Source organism: Betta splendens, chromosome 9, assembly GCF_900634795.4.
Source record: "Betta splendens chromosome 9, fBetSpl5.4, whole genome shotgun sequence".
Taxonomy (NCBI): Eukaryota; Metazoa; Chordata; class Actinopteri; order Anabantiformes; family Osphronemidae; genus Betta; species Betta splendens.
This window is the reverse complement of record NC_040889.2, coordinates 14702168-14722350: the sequence shown is the minus strand read 5'-3', so window position 1 is coordinate 14722350 and position 20183 is coordinate 14702168. Positions and strand designations below refer to the sequence as shown.

The 20183-nt window shown below is 41.5% G+C and overlaps 1 protein-coding gene across 6 annotated transcripts in view; it reads left to right on the top strand.

The window, feature by feature from the left end:
- The window catches only part of tet3 (tet methylcytosine dioxygenase 3), a 33023-nt gene extending 13654 nt beyond the window's left edge, over positions 1 to 19369 (top strand). For 3 of the 6 annotated variants that reach the window (XM_041072207.1, XM_029161620.3, XM_029161618.3), the window contains 9 exons: positions 4437 to 7290; positions 9086 to 9176; positions 10481 to 10574; positions 11209 to 11417; positions 11807 to 11957; positions 12120 to 12209; positions 12430 to 12567; positions 12673 to 13027; positions 13153 to 19369. In XM_041072207.1, the coding sequence (XP_040928141.1) occupies positions 4437 to 7290; positions 9086 to 9176; positions 10481 to 10574; positions 11209 to 11417; positions 11807 to 11957; positions 12120 to 12209; positions 12430 to 12567; positions 12673 to 13027; positions 13153 to 14927 (5757 nt within the window). In that variant the 3' untranslated portion in view covers positions 14928 to 19369. Of the gene's footprint in view, positions 1 to 725; positions 1111 to 4436; positions 7291 to 9085; positions 9177 to 10480; positions 10575 to 11208; positions 11418 to 11806; positions 11958 to 12119; positions 12210 to 12429; positions 12568 to 12672; positions 13028 to 13152 lie in introns of those variants that run through there. The other 3 variants (XM_029161622.3, XM_055511563.1, XM_055511562.1) reach the window with 3 other exon arrangements.
- The last annotated feature ends 814 nt before the right edge of the window (positions 19370 to 20183 follow it).

Below are 20183 nucleotides of genomic sequence, written 5' to 3'. Positions count from 1 at the left end.
GCATACAACCTTATCACTTACAGTAAGACTGTAAGGACGAAGCATTTTGCTTAAAGCGAATAACGGACAACCAATGTGAATATGAATGTGGAAGAAAATGGAGATTGAAGAGACAATGTCAGCGGTGTCTTGTTCGGCCCATAGATGAGCCAAATGTAGATGTTCATACATGGAAAAAATATCCTTAAGGAAAAGCAGAAGTCATAAACAACATAACGATGCTTTTCCTTTGCTTCTTTCTTTGTTTTTCCTGTTGATGCCATTGTGAGTTGAGATCGTGTACATTCGCTGGGCACCGCTGGTTCGCCTCTGTACTCGAAGCAGAGAAGATCTGTCTCATCCAAAATTGCAAATACTGGGTGTTTGTAGATAAGCAAAACACGCAACATATCCCTGTATGTAATATTACCATCAATGCAACAAAGCAAGTAGTGTTGAAGGGTGTGGATAGCGTCAGAGAGAGGTTTTCTCATTGGTAAGAGCTCTGCTGCATTGTGCTGTTTCCTAGGCTGCCGCTGCTAGTGACTATCCTTCACAGCTCTCTCTGTTTCAGCTCACTGCACACTCCTCCATTCCATCGTACGTGCCCGCTGTGGCTCAGATAATGGCCTCTCGCTCTGCACATACTGAAGAGAGAGAGGAAAGGAGATGGAGGGAGAGGCTGCGTGAGAGGGAGGGGAATGGAGGGAGGGAGGGAGGGAGAGCGAGGGGAAGGTGGGGGCTGTGAAGTGAAGCCGACTGCATGTGTAGCCAAGAGAAAGAAAGAGGATATTGAAAAAAGGAAGGGAGGAGCAGACAGATAATGAGAAAGGAAAAAGGAGAGAACAGAAAGCATCGGCCATAAGAAGAGGAAAGAGAATGAGAAACGTGTGTGCCGTGCTGGGGGGAGGTGTGTGCTCCGTTTGTGGCTGGCTGTGTGTGAATGCTAGCATGTGTAGTTCTGCGCTCGCTCTGTCTGTACAGACTGGAAGCAACAAAAAGGAATACAACCCAACAGGGCAGGGTTGCTTGTGAGCCGTTCTACAGGCTAGCGAGTCTCATGCTCCTCTCTGTGTCCTCTTCAGCTATCTGCTCACCGACTGGCAACTCTGTCTGGACGCCTAGGACCATGTAAGTATACGCTGCCGGACCTTGAGGCTCTCAGCCGGCTTCATATTGTCACGGTCTGAGCTTAATGTTCCTGCTTGGCACAGCAGTAAAGGGGTGGAGGGAAAAGGAGGAGGACAAGAGGGAGGTTGAGGGGTGTTGTGTATCTATGGTTTAGATTCAGCTGTCTACTCACAAGCTGGACTTAACCCCCTCACTACCACTAGTGTATATAGACATTCCCTTGTCTCCTCCCTCTAGCTGTTCTGTTATTTTACTTCATTTTTTTTGCCCTGCTCAACCGTGTGGGTTTTGCTTTAAGATGTTATTTTGTTAAAAGGGCTGCGAGACCCAAGTGACAGGTTCACCAAGTTCTGTGAGATTTGAACCGGTTGGTTGTGTTGATGTTTTTGAAGGTGCAATTATTGGTGCGTGTCAACCTTGTACAAATGCGTGTTTGGATATAAAACAGGGTGACATGTTTTTGAAAAAAAAAAGACTGGGTTAGGCTCCTAGAAAGGGAGTAGACTCTCTCATAGTGTAAATATTTGTCAAACCACGTGGTCTGTATCGTCTGAGGCACCCAAAGAGAAGGTGTGAAGCACTGCAGAGGTCAGAACAGCATTTTGTCTCGGGACTTGCATATACTCACCAAAAATGTTCATTTCAAACCTCAGATTTTAAAAGGTGGTTTGTTCTGCTTGTGGTATTTGTTATCTGCACTTGCATACCATTGTAATCCTTTGTTCCAATAGCTTGGATTTAGGTGCTTTAAAGCCATGTGACTTTTATCTGAGTGGGTGTTTTGTGAGAAAGAGGAAAAGAGAGTATGAGTGTGACTGACAGTGGGATGTTAGCTTGTGCAGTGTTGCAGTCAGTGTTTCTACACACTGCAGTTCTCATAACTGCCGCACGCAGCTACTACCCCCCCTCCTTCCTCTTTCCCGTCTGATGCCACTGATAGTGCAGACATGGGGCCTCTCACGTATTGCATGCCGGCTGTTCACTGCCACCCCCAAACCTCCCTCCAACCCCACATCACTAATACTGCCACCACCCCCCTGGGACTCCCACCAGACTGCCATTGCAGAAGGTAGATTCAAAGGACCTGCATACTGCCTGTCCAGTGATTAGTAACCTCAAAGGCTCATTTCAATAATATTCAAATAATGAGGAAGCTGGAGATCAGATGCTCACGTCTACTGTCATATAGTGATGGATCCACAAACAGTGGCTATTTTTCTGAGTTGAGGTGAAAAACTGGATGAAAATACTGGATGGTTCACATCTGTCTGATTTGGGAACTAGTTTACATTTATGTGAGGTTGCAGGTTGAGGATTTTATATATTCAACAACATTATTGTAGTTCAGTATTTGTTGTATCTAACAAGGAAGCATTGTGCTTTGCAATAACCTATGTTATTGCATAGACATGCCCTTTGGAGTAAAGGCTAGCCTCGAGTGTGAAGCATATGAAGAGCATATTGTTTAGGATATCATTAATTTTTATATAAAGGAACACAAGACAAATATAATACAAATATGTTTTGTTCTTCTTTCAGTCAGTATTTATGTATTTATTATTATTTATCTATTTATTTATTAATTTAGTGAGTAAAAGGCTTTCTATCATAAGACCCATTAGCACATGTTGAAATATAATGTTCAGTCACAACATGAACTCTGTCAATGATTTCCCAGCGTGCCCTTGGATTATCTTTGTTTACTTCTAGTTCCACTCTAGACTCATTATACTAAGAGGATCTAACCTGAGCTGAATACTGTTTATGTGTAAAATAGTTAATTATTGTGAATAGTGATTTATTTAACATATTTAGCCCCAACATATGAATATAAATTTGTATAGAAAACATCTGGAATACAGCAACATTGCATTTTGTTATCTTCACTTCTGTCAAAATAAAGTAACCATACATTGTTGAACTATTTAAATGTAATTTCACAGAGGGTCAGTTGGTGTTTTTCAGTGTAACTACTAATGTAGTAACTGTTCCAGTTTTGGCTTAGAGAGGAAGTGAGATAAATGCATGTGGCTGTACTGATCAGCTGCTGATTAGTGTTCTTCTGAGAAATTTGTTCACCCAAATGACTATTAAATACTAACTAAACATGAGCTGTATTTAAATTAGAACAAACTCTAATTTTGTCAAGCTGCATTTTATTTTGTCATAGTGGCTTCAATGAATAAATTTACTTATTTACTTTTCCACCCAAAAGCTCCAGAGAGTTCCAGACGGTATGAATTAGGAGGGCTGGATTTATATATATATATATATATATATATATGGCGGCACAGACAAGCCCTGTTTTTATTGTGATATTAAAAGTTGTATATTTTCTGATGTCAACAAATGATTTCTATCATAATCCACATGATTTGTTTTTTTTGGAAAGCCTCACTTTTTTTGTTTTATCATTTGTATGTCCTGACCTAAATAAATACTCCTTTTCATCACATTTTATGTATTGCAGTCTGTCCTTGAGGATTTGTCAAGTCATGCTCAAACAAGACTTTCCTTCTCTCTTTTAACAAAGATTTTCAGTATTTCTAACATCGCTCGATCAGCTGTTTTCCTATTTACATCTTATGACAATACATTTACAAACCCAGTCATGCACAGTTTAGTTGCCTAAGTTGAGCTGAAGCCTTATAGTCATATGTCTATGAGTGGTCCACACCAATAGCAAGTGCAACAGTGTCTGTTCAATGACCATATTGGATTTAAGTTTGAGGCTGTGTTACTGGAAAACATTTATATCTATAAATAGTTTGATTTGGTTTTTAAGTTTAACATCTTATCTCGTTGAGGAATTGGCTCATAGTTTGCAATATAGTAATCATAGCACAAAGTGGACATTACCATGACCTTACTGTCATTTTGTGTACTGTAACTGCCTGCTTTGCATAGATCTGTTGCAGTGTCCATTTATAAAGGACCATGTCACATGACCTGTGACTTGCTTGTCACACACTTGCTCTTTGTGAAATCAGTCCACTGAATAAAGAGTTGATTCAGTTTTCTTTAGGCCCACTGCCTGACCCTGCAGCATGTTTTGTATGTACAGTATGAAAAGTGGGAAGGACAATAAAAATTGTCAGGAAGGAAATGCAGTCTGCATAATATCTTTATTGTTGATAGGTTCATCTTAAATACAGACATTTTATGTTATATATATTCTACATTTAAATGTACGTTACTAACGAATGATTATGTTTAATTAGTACTTAATTGACTGAGAACTTTTGTAATGTACAGTATAATTTTATATGTATATCAGTGCTAGATTTGTTGGCTTCTTATAATCTCAGTCCATGTTTACCTTTCAGACTGTTTGCAAAGTCACGTCAGTGGATGGCCCCAGAAGTGGAGGCCAGATGGAAATTGGGTCACATGACTGCCTCCAGGAAGGCACACTGAACCTGGAACTGGCCAATGGGGTGAATGGCTACCCTAATGATGTTCAAGCATCTATGGAAACAAAGCAGCAAAGGGCCGGAAGTGTGCCTCCAAGGCAGTGCTGGGTGGCAGGACATGGCAAGGTCAATGACAGTCAACAACAGCAACAATACTGGAATAAGAGCAATGATACAGCCCCTGGAGAACCTGTCCACCAAACAGACGTTGAGGATGCCCACAATTTGGTGGCTTTCTCTGCTATTGCTGGCTCCTTGCCTCGTTCTTCCTCATCTTCTTGTCTTCTCGTTCAGCCTAACACAGCACAGCTGTATGAGAAGTTCATCCAGGAGATGGGTGCTGAGGGGACTCAGGCTAGATTTTCTGCAGGGACACCTGAATCAAGCAGTGAACCTCAAAATGATCTGAATACTTTGCAGGTAGCACTGAGTGAGGCCAAACATGGACACAAGCCCCCTAACTGCGATTGTGATGGGCCTGACTGTCCAGACTATCTTGAGTGGCTGGAGAAAAAGATTAAATTAGCAGCCAGTGATGGTGCCGGCAAGATAACTGAAGGACCCCTAAATTTACAACCTCATCCACAGAAACCCCCTTTGCAAACTCAACCCTTCCCACAGGTAAATGGTGGCCAATGTCTGTCTTCATTGTCCCAGCAAAAACAGGGAACTCAATGCTCTCCGCCAGACCAGGTGCCCAGCTCCAAACCCCCAATTCCTTGTTCTCCCCAGGTGCTATTTATAGCCAAGGAAAAAAACATCAGTCTACAGACAGCCATCGCTATAGAAGCCCTGACTCAGTTATCAAGTACCAGTCCACAATCAACTGGCTTTCCGGGTCAAATCCCCTACAACAATAACCTCCATCGTCACCAGAACCTCTCATCACAGCTCCCCAATGACCTTTCTTCCTCACGCTCTCAGTCTGTCCCACCAGGACTGCACACCAGCCAGCCAGCCCCAGTGTCCTGTGAGCACCACAGACCCCAGTCCCAGGGCCAGCCACCCCACGCTACCCCTCTCCCATCCTCTACCTCTCCCTTCCCAAGTCAGGGAAAACCTTCAGGCTTCAGTCCCAATCCCCAGCAGTGGCAGCAGGGCTTGGGTAGAGGCTCTGAACAGAGAAACCCATGGATGTGTCTGAAATCTGAGTCCCAGTCTCAGTTTGCTGCTGCACCTCACAGTAGCTCAGACCCAATGTCAGAGCTCAAACAGTTACTCGGTGACACCAGTGGAAAGTTCAGCAATGCTCTTTTTAAGCAACCAGTTACGCAGAAGCTCAGTTTGAACCAAAATGGAGGTATTCAGGCCCAGGATAACCCAGCACTGGCAAAGATAAAACAAGAGCCAGACTCTGGTGAGCACTATCATCACACTGCCTCTATGGGACATTATGGTATGGCTAATGGTCAGCAGCAGGGTCAGCACTACCCTGGCACTTCCCTTTCACCTGGCCAAGCAACCATCAGCCACTCCACTCAGGCAGCTCTGCAACAGCACCTTCACTACAAGAGAAACCTCTTCTCTAACCACTCCTCGGGTTTTGGAGCTCTAGGCCCTCATTCACCTCTTGCTTGTCAAAATTTGAAAAAGTGGTGGCCACAGATGGAGGCAGAAGGTCTACCACATCTGCCCATCAAACAAGAACCCAAGAAGAAAAAAAGTCAGGGATCTCCCATGATAAAAGCTATGAGTGGGACGATTACACATCCTCCTCTGCCCAAACCCAAACAGATAATCATCAAGAAGACCAAGCAAAAAGCCTCTTTGCCAACCTTCCTGCCTCAGAGTCAGATTACAGTACAAAAACCGCCAGTCCTCATCATGGACAGAGCCCCAACCCTAACCAGCCTACAAGCAAGTTCTCTCTCTGCTCTGCCCCTCAACAGTAATTCCACTCAGGCTGCTGCTGCAGGATTCCCTGCCTCAGCCCTATCTCAGGTATTCATTTCCAATTCTTCAAAGACTCCCTCTTCCAATGTTTCTGCTTTGTCAGAAAACACTCCAGCCCTCTTGGGACCTTTGCCCCAACATGTGGCTTCTGTAGGCCACACTAAGTCCAATGGAGTGTTCAGCCTGACTAGCAACACCAGCACCGCCACATGTTTGACCTCCCCATCTCCACCCAGCAACTCACAATTACCCAGTCTTGTCAACCTAGATCCGAAATACGAAGAACTCATTCGTCAGTTTGAAGCTGAATTTGGGGACACCCCAGCAACTTCCAGTCAGTCCGCAGAGGGGACAGTGACACACCCTCAGCTGTCTGACAAGTCACATGCCAACAATGAGGCCCTTAGTCCCACAAAATTGGCCACCCCCCAGTCAAATTCCCTAAAACCCATTAGTCAAACTAGCTCCACACCTCATTCTCATCCAGATAATCAGGGCATGGAAATCGCAAAGGAGTCAGAAATCAAAAGTAAAGCTGACTTAAACCAGACAACCACTGAAAAACCTATGGAAGAGCAGCACCAAGAGGCCATTCTTGACAAACAACAGCAGCTCAGTCTTTTAGATAAATTCAGTGTACCATGTTCCCCGCTTCCTAAGCGCATGAAGGTTGAAGCATCAGGAGATATAGCAGTACTGTCCACCACATGCTATTCCGATGAGTACACACCCACCAAGGAAGGCCTGCCTTCTTCCCCATCACTCAGAGGCTTCTTAGAATCTCCTATGCGCTATTTAGACACCCCCACAAAGAACCTGCTGGATACGCCTTCCAAGGATTTACAGGCAGAGTTCCCCACATGCACCTGTGTGGGTAAGTGACTGTCTTGTGCATTCGCAGCTTTTAGACACAAAATTTTATCACACCACTCCATATATTCTACTTCAATATAAATGTAGTAGAATGAATGTTATACACACCCATTCAAACCTAAACCCAAACCTAAAACCATTTTTACATTGTTTTATACACTGGTACACTATTTAGTTTTTTAGCTGTTCTGTGTGCATGTCTAAGGATGTGCATGTTGTCAGGATGAGTGGCCACAATCATCCAGACTGCGACAAAATGAGGCACTGAAGGCAGCGGGCAGGAACAATAGCAGTGGTGGCAGAAGTAGCCTTTTATGTGGGTTTGGAGCTGGCAAAGAAGCAGAACAAAGTCTTTGTTTGACAAAGAGGGGTTCAGTCTCGTAGCTGGAGTAGTGCCATGTCCAGGTTTTTTTTTACAGCAAAATATGTGAATTTACAATGTACATATATGGGAAAATATAGATTATAATATATAATAAACATGAAAATATATGTACTTAATCCATTTCATTGTCAGCAACAAATCCTACAGTATGGGTAAGGTTGTGCTGTGATGTACCCCTAATATTATTATGATTATTTTCTATAAAGCATAAATAAATGACACAGTGATTAAGAATACTATTATAAACTGTGGGTAACTGTTAAACACCTCTGTCCAATAACTAAATCATAAACTATTTAGTCCTCAGAGAAGCAATTAAGAAGTAATCATCATTTTTATCGTAAATTATAGGGTTATGAAATGTTGCTGTGCTGCCACATAGCAGGGAAAGGCAGCTGCTGGTAAAGACTTGCTATATGTGTCCTGTTGTTAAAAGAAAAGACCAACAGCAAGTAAACTTACACACTGCCCTGTCAGCTCCCTGTAGCATGACACCACAGTGGAATGAGACTGCTTCTAACACAAGCATATGACTCCTCTGCTTCCTGCTCAGAGCCACGCCCTGGTGCCTCCCTGCACTACCAAGGGAATGTGACCTCATGTTGCCTCTAAACCCTGAGTGTGCCTGCATTTTGGATAATTATACAGTAGTAGAGAGCATTTAGTTAATATTGTTATCCAGTGTTACATGTTACACTAGAAAGAATACAGCGAATATTATCTAGTGTAAACAAACAGACAAACCAAAGATGTTATAGTCAAAGATGTGTATACAAAAGTCAAATGTACACCCTAAAAGACAGCATAACACTGACTGCAGTACTGTCTACTCAGTCACACCCTTACTCCCTGCCCAGTCACACAGACTTACTCATTCATCCTTACATCAAAAGAATCTGCTTTACAAAGTGTCTCCACACATGCACCACACCCTGCAGTCACAGCCCACCATCTATAATGTAAAGTGTGTTTGTGGGAACTGCATTTTGCAATCAGTTGCTCATTCTAATGCTTCTTAAATATGATTTGGCCACAGCTAGAATGATTTCTTTGTCTAAAAAAACATTAGAACATGAATCATACCTTTGACGATGGAACAAAATCCACTCAAACAAAAATGTAATAAAATGAAAATACAGAACTTTGCCCAAGACCATTAGTAGTAAATGTTCCTCATACTCAGGCAAAATATTATCAAAGCAATAGAAAACAGCAAAATTATGCATGTTTGATAAAATGGTAAAACACTCTTATAAACCTATGTAGTACTGTAGTAGTACACAGTTCTTTTCCTTTGTATTAATTGGAACAAATCATATGGTATTAAAACAAAATTATTAAAAGTTAGTTTTTCACTTAGCGTTTCTTTGTTGTATGTTGTTTTCTCACTTTGTATTACCTCCTTGTCCAGAACAAATCCTGGAGAAAGATGAGGGGCCCTACTACAACCACCTGGGGTCTGGACCTACTGTAGCTTCTATCAGAGATTTGATGGAGAGAAGGTGAATCTCTTTTCTTGTCTTCTCCTCTTTTCTCCTCCTCCTACATGCTCTAATATGCTCTTGCTTTTCTCTGCATCTTCCACCTCATCCTCCTCCTCCTCAGAATTTGTCCTTAAGGAATTAGTGACCCAGAATTCAGTAGGAGGAACATATCAGCATCATCAGCATATCAGAAGCTGAGCGGGAGGCAGAGGAGTAGCAGCAGAGAAAGGAAGAAAGAAATCAATGGAGAGGGACAGAAAAGGAGAGGGACAGAAAACAAAACAGAGGGAGGAAGGAGAGAAAGGAGCCTTTTAGTTGAAAAAAATAAATTGTGTATATTTATTATTATTTAACCTAATGGGGTAAACTTCAGTACATAACATTATCCAGAACACTAAACTGTGTGCTGAAGCACACATAAAGCTGTTATTCATTAATACGCTGTTTTTAGTGGGATTGATATTGTAAGTGATTAGTACTCGGAGAAGACAGGCTAAACAGGGGATGTAGACCAGTGACCATTTCAAGATTTTAAAGCACATAGTCCCCAGTCGACCTTTGATGTAACCCCTGACTTCTCCCGGCCACCCATGTGGTGATAGAGACTATACCCCTCCCATGTTCTCTGCCTCCTCAGAATGATTTCTTGTTTCCCTTGTGTCAATCCAAATCTGCTTGAGACCTAAGTTTTTACAATGCAGTTGTGAGTGAAGGGAAAGTAATGTAAATTGTTTCTTATGGCGCATCCCTATGCGAAAACTATGTTTGACCCACCGATTGTCTAATTTATCTCCACTCTCCAAAGTACACAAACATTAGGAAAATTTTAGAGAGTACAACCTGTGGTTTGAATTGTGCAGAAATTAGTGAATTCTGTTTCCCTCTGGCATGGTTGCTTGAATCTCAGCAAAGTCTTGCGAACAGTTCAGACCAACACAGGCAAAAACTATTTTTGGCCAAAAAATTTAAACCATGGAAGACTTTTATTGGTTTGTTGTCTCATTGGCACCATTTAAACCACTGGTCAACATACTGTAGCATTTGAAACTACAACATGACTGAGCTGAATAAACAAGGAATTTTATGATTTTCCTCTGTTTAGATGCATTGCGTTTTTCAGGTTTATTATATTTATAGCATAAATAGTTATAGTATATAATATTGTTTTTTTTTTAATTAATAGATAAAAAGTCTTAATTACATTTAATTCAAAGAATATGATCCGTCTGATTTTGCTGTACCTGGTCTATAAGATTAGCTTGTGACACATGGGAAACTAATTCTTGATAAACCAAGTACTGAAATTTTGTCTTTCTGTGTAGATATGGAGAGAAAGGGGAGGCTGTCCGTATTGAGAAGGTGGTGTATACAGGCAAAGAGGGAAAAAGCTCACGAGGTTGTCCTATTGCTAAGTGGGTAAGTAGTATCAAATCATGTTTCGTATGCACTGCAATTTATTGCAATTTATTGCAGTGCATACTTTTTAAAGATGCAATGTGGGAAGGAATGACAATAACTATTTTCATTCTTCAGAATTCTAAAGGTCTCTGCTGCTGCTCTGTTCAGAATTTTATTGTGTGTTTTAAAGGGAAATATATTCATGCTATTTGTGTTGCATGGCTGTTTTATTTTGTATGCAAAATGAACAGTCCTTTGAAAAAAAATTTGTGTAGTTTACAATTCAAATAAGTCATTTAACCAAAGGTCTTACTTTAAAACAATGACACACTTCACACCTTCTGCTAATGATGAATTTCCAAACAATCATCCTACTGAAAGAGGCTGTGTGTCTGAGTTAATTAGTTAGATGGAAAATGACTTCCACATACTAAACATCTTTCTTGAATGGTAGAAAACACATTTAATTTTTATTTTCAGGCAAGCTTTAATTTTCTAGTTTTGTATACAATTCTACTATAATGTGGTGGTGTTAATCTCTGCTCAAAACTTGTCAGCAGTTGTGTTTTATCATAAAAACACAGGGTGGAAGTCCAACCCTGTCATTTCATGCATGAGTTAAAACCTAAATCAACGATAAACTCTGTTTCAGGTGATTCGTCGGGGCAGCGATAAAGAGAAGCTGCTGTGTCTGGTGCGTCATCGTGCAGGCCACCACTGTGACAATGCTGTCATCATCATCCTCATTATGGCCTGGGAGGGTGTCCCAAAGGCCCTGGCTGACAAGCTGTATCGTGAGCTCAGTGACACCATCCCAAAATATGGCAACCCCACCAGCAGACGCTGTGGTCTCAACGACGAGTGAGTATCTAAAAGGTGGTCGCTGACACAGGTTTGCTGTCATCCAAGAATGTGAAATGAGACCAAAGAGTTGTTTATTTTATTACTAATTCTTAACTCCATGTGTTGATCATGGAGGAGAAGACCTATAATAACATTACATGAACCTAATGTATGGAAACTATGGATTGATTTACACCGAAGTATGAGTAGAGAAAAGATGAGAGTCTGTCTCCATCTGTACATATTCAGAAGTCTGTGAAATCTTCAAAAACCACTGTCCAACTTCGTAAACAAATGTGTGCACACTGTTTGATGTTTGCCCAAACCCTTCTGTTAAACCTGCATTGGTTAAGGAATACATCGTCTATATATAATATTGAGAGCATGCTCCTTGTCTCCCTCTGTAGTCGTACCTGTGCATGTCAAGGCAAGGACCCTGAATCTTGCGGTGCTTCCTTCTCCTTTGGCTGCTCCTGGAGTATGTACTTTAATGGCTGTAAGTACGCCCGAAGCAAAATGCCACGCAAGTTCAGGCTACAAGGAGATCGCCCTGAAGAGGTACTTTTCACGTGAAAGTCATATTTAATAGCATTACAATACATAGTAAAGTTTCATTTCACTAAAACATGTATATCTATTAAGTAAACATCAAGTTATTTTTTAATAGTTCTGTTTTTCCGTGTGTTGTTCTGAATTGTGTTCCATGTTGTCATTTATCAGGAGGACAAAATCAGAGACAACTTCCAGAATTTGGCAACTGAGGTGGCTCCTTTGTACAAGAAGCTGGCCCCACAGGCCTACAGTAACCAGGTATGTTGTATAGACAAGACCTTTACACAGACCTTTACGTCAACACACTTACGCATCTAACAACAATAGGTGTTCTATCACACACAATGCTCAGTACAATACTGAAAATGGAACAATTTAGTGGCAGGGCTTTATAGTAAGCCTCTATTATAGTACTTTATGTCACAATTAACAGTCTAAATGTGTCTTGTGTCTATCTTATTTCTATCATCTGCTTCAGTGCCAATATGAGTCCAGAGCTGCAGAGTGCAGGCTTGGTTTAAAGGAAGGCCGGCCATTCTCTGGAGTCACTGCTTGCATGGATTTCTGTGCCCATGCTCATAAGGACCAGCACAATTTATACAATGGTTGCACAGTGGTAAGATCACTGTTATATTTTTTTATTTGTTGCACAGTGTAATCAATATAAATAGTCTAAGCTTTGATCTTTTGTTTCATCTTGCTTTTCATATCTCTTTGTTAGGTGTGTACCTTAACTAAAGAGGACAACCGTTCAGTGGGAAAGGTCCCTGAGGATGAGCAGCTCCATGTGCTGCCTCTTTACAAGGCCTCTTTGACTGATGAGTTTGGCAGTGAGGAAGGCCAGCGCCTCAAGATGCAGACGGGAGCCATCCAGGTGCTTCAGGCTTTTCGTCGTGAAGTACGCAAATTGCCCGAACCTGCCAAGTCCTGTCGACAGCGACGTCTGGAAGCCAAGAAGGCTGCCTCAGAGAAGAAGAAAACTAAACTAATGCAGCAGACAGGGGAGACACCAGAGAAAAAAGTAGTTAAGGCTGAGGTTTGCGTCACTGGTTCTCCTCAACTCCAAGATAATAAAGGTGAGTTATTACTTTTGTGTACCCTTCTGTGGCATTAAGACAGAACTACAAAATAGAGATCCACAAAAATAAACATTTTTAACTGACTCCTGTCTGTGATTTCCTTGTTTGTTTTGAACATTTAGCAATTATAAAACAAGAGGTGAAACCCAACATCAAGAAGGAGCCCTTCAGTGGATCAGTAGATGGACACCCAAATCAGGCTGCAGACACATTCAATAACATCTATTCATACCCTGCCTACTATGCAAGGGGAGGCCTTGCCCCAACTGGCCAGTCCTCTGCAGCAGACCCAGTAAATGGTTACCACCCAAATCTGCCTGCAATGCACTATGGCTTCTACAACTACCCCCCAAATGCACTTTTCCCTCCTAAGCTGAGGACCTATGAGGGTCGAAATGGTTCTTTGCCCAAAGTAGGCAATAATGTAGACAAGAAGCCTGACATTCAGAGCCTTCAATCCAAACTGGCCCAAACCTTCCCAAGCCATGCAGAGCAAGCCAGTCATCCAAACCAGACTGCTTATGCCCAGCCTGCTGAGTACAACCAGTCCCGTCCATCCTCTGTCTCCTCTGAGGCTGGTAACAGAAGCACTCCCGTCATCAAACAGGAGCCAATGGATCTGGCAGTCTGTGAAGGCACAGTTCCTAGCCAGGCTGGTGCCAATACAACTACCAACACCCCCCAGTCTGCGGCCTGGCCAGGGAACAAGCTTAATGGAAATATTGGTCAAACAAACTGGGAAGGCAACCCTAAACAAAATCCTGAGGCCTCATCGTTGAACATGGAAAAACAGCAGTTTCACCAGCATCCCCAGCAGCGACAGGCCTCGCCTTACCCACAGCAATGGACATCCTACCCAAGCTCAAATTCTTTGATGGCTTCTCCATCTCCATCACCATCACTTCAGGTACCTCCCTCTCTGTCTCCTCATCTAGGGAAAGTTCTCCCCGGGAACGTAAACCAAGGCTCACCCTGTCCTGTCACCCCACGACCGAGCACTCCTCTCCCAGGTACATCACAGCCTGGCACCTCTAACTCAGGCTCATTTACACCACCTCCAGGCACCCCAAGGCACTGGGCCAGTCCTGCTCCTAGTCCACAGCCGAATGCTTGGGGTATTGGGCATGCAGCATACAGTCCTGGTTTGAAGCACAGCAATCCTGCAGGAGCCTACCCTGACAAGATCTGGTCCAAGACTGGGGAGAGTCGCTGTTCCACTCCCCTTGGGCTCCAAGAGAAAGCCTGGAAGTCTTGTGGAGGTTCAGTGGCAGGCTGTACTCCCTCCCCTGCACCTGAGGGTCGCCTCTTTCCAGATGCATTGCAACAGTCAGATCAGGCATGCTGGGACCCCAGCCAGGCTGAGCATGATGCTGAGCACACCAAGCATAGTGAACAGGATGAGGAAGAAGAGTGGTCTGACAGCGAGCACAACTTTCTGGATCCCAACATTGGTGGTGTAGCAGTAGCACCAGCCCATGGCTCTATTCTAATTGAATGTGCCCGACGGGAACTACATGCTACCACTCCAATCAAAAAGCCTGATCGCTCTCACCCTACCCGCATCTCCCTGGTTTTCTACCAGCACAAGAACCTCAACCAGCCCATGCACGGCCTTGCTCTCTGGGAGGCCAAAATGAAGCTGCTGGCAGAACGAGCGCTACAGAGGCAGCAGGAAGCAGCTCTCCTAGGCCTTTCCCAGGAAGACATCAAAGCCCTTGGAAAGAAACGCAAGTGGGGGGCTACTGTGGCTGGTGCTAGCCCAGGCCCTGGGCAATCTAAGGACAAGAGGGAAGGACCAGTGACACGGTTAGCTTCCACCTTCAACACCTCCTCTGTAGTTACTGTGTCCCCCTATGCCTTCACCCGCCTCACTGGTCCATACAGCCACTTTGTCTAAGGTCAGCTAGACAAACAGACTGACAGGTGTGGTGTAATGGAGGGCTGAAGAGGGCAATGAGCAGGATGAATGTCTTTTAGCTGTACCGCAGTCTGGCATCTCTCCACCATGCCCCCTCTGCCATTCCTGTGGAGGAGGGGACATTTTTATTGTTTTTACCTCATGTCAGGCAGTGGTTTGGGCTTCAGACACACTGCCTGTGGTGCTCTTCCTCTCTCTTCCCTGGAGAGGAACTCCATTGCTTTCTCTTGTTTATAGAATTTTAATGATTCTAATTATTACTATTATTATCAATATTATTGATTGCTATTGTTACTGTCAATGTTGTTATTGCAGGTATTATTATAATGAAGACTTGTTTTTTATTATTGCTGTTTTCATTAATGTTATTATTAATGATGTGATTGTTTTGGTTATATATTTTTGAATCAATCAGTCTGAGTTTTTCAGACAATTGTTTTTGTGTTTTGGGAAAGGTGTACCCTAGTTTCTGTTCTTTTTAATCTTCCAGTTGTACTTGGAGGAGAAGCCACTGTCTACCTGGCAAGAGAGCAGATCAGTACTATACATTTTAATGACATGTAAAACATTATTCTAGTAACGTTGTGACTGATATATATGGACATTATATAGATTTTGTAAAAGCCAACAGAGCCCTTTTTAGCCGTTACAAGGACTGGTTTAATTTCTATTAGTGTATAGGCTCCATATAGAAGGCTAAGCAAGCCAAGGCTAAAAGTAAGCTTGGATTTTACAAAACCAATCATCCTGATACACAGATACAAATGTGAATCAAACAGCTTTTTAAGTTGAATTGGAAAAAGCCCACTGCTTCTCTTGTAGTCAGATGATGTGTTTCTTCTCCTCTGTTGCATCTCCCCAGCTTCTGACTGGTGCTCAACTTCCAAATCGGATTGATTTTCATTCTGCTACTTTTCATGGCATTTGATGCTGTACTTTAGGTGCTCTCAAATCTGAATCAGGTAGTATTTGCAAGTGATTTTCTTTTTGTTTAGACCAAGGTGAACTTTGGGCTGAGAGAATTGGCTAGGAATTTTATTCTTTATTTGTTAAGTGTAAAACTGTGGAAACCTTTATTTGGTATACTAGTTTCAAAATAAGTGACACTGTTTGCAAATACTATTTGACCCAGATCAGCCATTACCACATACAAATGAAACAGATGGCACTCTTTTATCTTCCTATAATATTCAAGTGGGAGTGTGCACACCCCAGTGTAAACTCAAGAGGGCAGCAGTGACTGCCATTTCAAAGTGGTGTGTAAAACAAACCTACAAGCGCTTGAGAGCCACTGAGAAGCCTATAGAGCCCTGCCTTGCTGCTTTAACCATCCATAGCAAATAGAGGGGGCTCTTACACCCTGGTTGGCTGACCTTGCAAAGGCCTCACTAAATCAGCTCTAGTTAAAGTTGATCTCTGTCCCATCGTGGCACAAATGTGAATGAAGTTTGGTCAGCCCATCCAGGGTTAGCTCAGAATGAACAGTGTTGAGATGGTAGCGCTTTGGTGCTCCTACACACACTCTGGTGCTCTCCTATTACACTTGATTTACTGTGAAGGCCCCACATTCCTCTGCATGGTGCTGTCATCTTCAAGCAGAGTTGGGTGTGTCCTTCTACCGGCACCTTGTCACCACAGAGCCAGCCAATCAAACTGGCCGCTCAGCAGTCACAGCTCTGTCACTGGGCTCAAGACCCATATGCTTTAGAGATAATTTATCAGTTTATTCTGGCAAAGTGTTTTGATTTCAAAGAAGGTTAACTGTTCAGGAAGTGCAGTCATTGAATGCATTTTTGTTAACCTATTCAAAGTGGAAATTATTTTGAGAAATATTGGAAAAACAATTGTAGCTTCTGGGAGTTGACTCAAAATGCAAATGCATTTTGAAAGTGAAAAAGAAGTGCCAAAGAGAGAGACAGTTTATTAGCTTGTATGGAGTCTTGCAAATCACTCATTTTTATTTTGTACGTCAACCATGTTGCAACGTGTTTTACTTGCAGTAAATTAAAATGAGTGAGTAACTAATAGAACATGATCAAGGTTGACTCCTGGCTGCTGGGCGGTTGTTTGAGTTTAAGCCCTGGTCACCTGTGAAAGACCCTGTTACCTCTAGAGGGTCTCCAGCTCTCTACCTCATGCTGTAGAGACACTGGTCACAATCACAACATGCTACTGAGGGCAGAGAATCATGCATATATGTGTCTTTGTGTGCTTTAAGATCTTCACACTCATTTTAATCTGCTTTTTTACTCTTTATTTATTACTACATGGTGATGATGATTGTCTTTGAGTTTGACTTTTTTCATCTTTTTTTATATAGCTAATACAAATTGTACATAGAGAAGAAAAGATTTATAAAAGCACTTTTAATCTTGGTTTTAATGACAAAAGAAAGAGCCGAATATTGACAACTTGAAGCTTAGTTTTTTCTTTTAATTTTCTCAAGAGAGAGATAAAAATGTAAATATTAAAATATTTAGGTAAGATTATTTAACTGGTGAGGATAGTAACTAAATCAATAAAGACAAGGGGGTATTATAAAGGTGCTGACAGCCCTTAACAACAGTAAACAACACTTGATCCCAGTGTGTTGTGTGTATTGTGTGCTTAGTAACACTGCTGTTTTACTTTTCATAAGTACTGTACCCCCTGTCAGCATGTAACTGACAGAGACCTGTTTGTTAAATCCTTATCCCAATTTTGTAACATGAAAACGCAATTGACAATAGTCAAAATTATGTGAAAACCCCCTCATTGTGCAGTTCTCTGACCAAAACCTTTGCATTAAGGTATGGAATGGAGAAGAATAGACAAATTTGTCTGGCTAGCATCAGTTATTTGGATGTTTTACAGCAAGTAACATTCAGTTTGCAAATAACAGGCGATAATCAGTTTGAATTTTGCCGAGTATTATGGTGCTTAACATGGTGTGACCTAAGAACCAACCTAAACCATGTACTGTGTGTACTTTAGCTTGACATTATAGGGAACAAGCTTTAGATGAGAAAATCAGTACCATCAGCCCAAATATGTATTTGTTTGTAACATTCTGATACCTGTAGATGGTTGGAGAGGCCGATCAGTGGGTGAGGTTTTTGCACGTGATAACTCATAGTCTTTGTCAGTTGTGTTAGACTATCAGGTAAGAAACTCCCTCCCAGCTTGTTTAGATTTATATAATCCGACCAATGAGAGTAAATATGCACTTGACATAAAAATCATAACATCCCTGTAGAAGACACCAGATTGACAGATCATAAATAATAATAATTTTACTGATGCAGGTGCTGAATATGAGTATATTGTTAAAATGAATGCATGGCCCACATTACACACACACACACACACACACACACACACACACACACACACACACACACACACACACACACACACACACTTCAAGACAGAGGATACAGCATATATGGTATCTTAACTTTGTAAATTTTTAAATATCTTGTGAGTTTGGTGGATAGTTCTCATGAGAGGTGCCACCTCCCGAACACATACTAAGACGTGGGGGTTGGTCAGCTGGTGCTATGATGCTACATCTTAAATTCACTGTGTAAAAAGACGTGAGGGGTAAATGAGGACCACACATATTTTTCTGAGCTCTTCGAATGTTAAGAGAACTATACTTTGATTAATGCAGTTTTGGAAGCTGCCCTGGTGCTGACTTCATGAAAAGTCTTTTGTTACAATGGTTCAAAACAACATGTCTTTTTGAGGGCAGCGGGGGTCAATCAAAAAGTTTATTACATTACTTATTAATATTCATTCCATATTGTACTTGAAGTCATTTAAAATTAGAATGAGATAGAGAGTCATATTCTATGAGACTGTTATCTGGGTTTCATGTTTGGTACAGCGCAAGTACCAAAAGCTATTTGAAAAGATCTGTTGAGTATGTTGTACATGTTCATGTTAACTGAATGCTAAAATATTTGAACAATACGAAATAGCAATTGTGTACTGCCTCCCTCCTCCTTTCCCCAGTCATGCACTTCTTTTCTTGAACCCTTTACTCTTTACCTTGTATATTTTGTCTCTCACCCAGACACAAACAAAACTACATATGCATCTCACTGTGTGTGGCCCACTTTTAGAAGTCACCTGATTGAATGAACACTCTTTTGGGAATTTGGGAAAGACTTGGACCCTGGCCCATACGACGGCAAACAAAATAAGAAAAGAAATCGAACCTACAAAACTGGCAGCTACATTCCTTGTTTGAGTTTTAGGGTTGTTCTTGGTTCTTTATTTTTCATGTCAAGGATGCAGTATGTAAAAAAGTGTTTTTGTTCAGTCTCTCTCTCTCTCTTTGTAGCTGTATGGTGTATCATGTGAATACATAGTGTATGTGGTAAGAACCCCACAATATTGTTTTATGTTGCGCGATAAATAAAAACATTAAGGTAAAATGTTTTTTGTCACTTTATTTTGTAACCAGCTCTGACTAGTTCCTTTTTGATCCTCAATGGGAAATTGTGTCCTCTGCATTTGATCCATTCCCTATGGGGGAGCAGTGGGCCCCCACACATGGGGGCTCCTGTGGCGCTAGTGTGAAGTGTCTTGTTATTTATACCATTGCTAGATGTTTACTTAAACTAAATTGCCTAACTAATTTCCTCTCTACTGTAAATTATTTTTACAGTACAACAAGGTATGTCTTAAGTGTAGAACACTGGGTATTTATAGTGGAGATATTCATCCTAAAACTTTGTTTTTAAATAATATACATTTCATTGTCTATATGGAAAATATCCTTTATTCCTTTAGCAATACCCTAAATCTGGCATTAAACTTAATTGAAGGGACTGACAGTAACAGTATTTTAAAAAATAGCGATTTTTTTAGGAGTAAAATATTAAACTTAATTCACTTTTTTACGCTATAAGGTGAAAAGAAAATTAAATTAAAATGAAATTATAGAGGCCAGATATAATGTTGTAAAAGCAGGAAATTCAGATGGTGCATGATTAATTAAGAAAGAAATGCTGTAGATGTGATTATTTTGTGTTGCTTGTTTACTTGTTTACACTTGATTAAGCAGCTTCTGATTGTTGTGCGTATGCGCAGTGTGGTCAGATGCATGTGGCCTGCAGCATTCAGAAGAGAAAGTTAGCAGAATGTAGGTGTTTCAGCATCAGCTTGGTTTGGCAGTCTGCTGGAAGTCTCTTTCCTCATTTGTAGTCATACTACATCAAATTCGAAACTTTGAGTGGATCTTAGTGG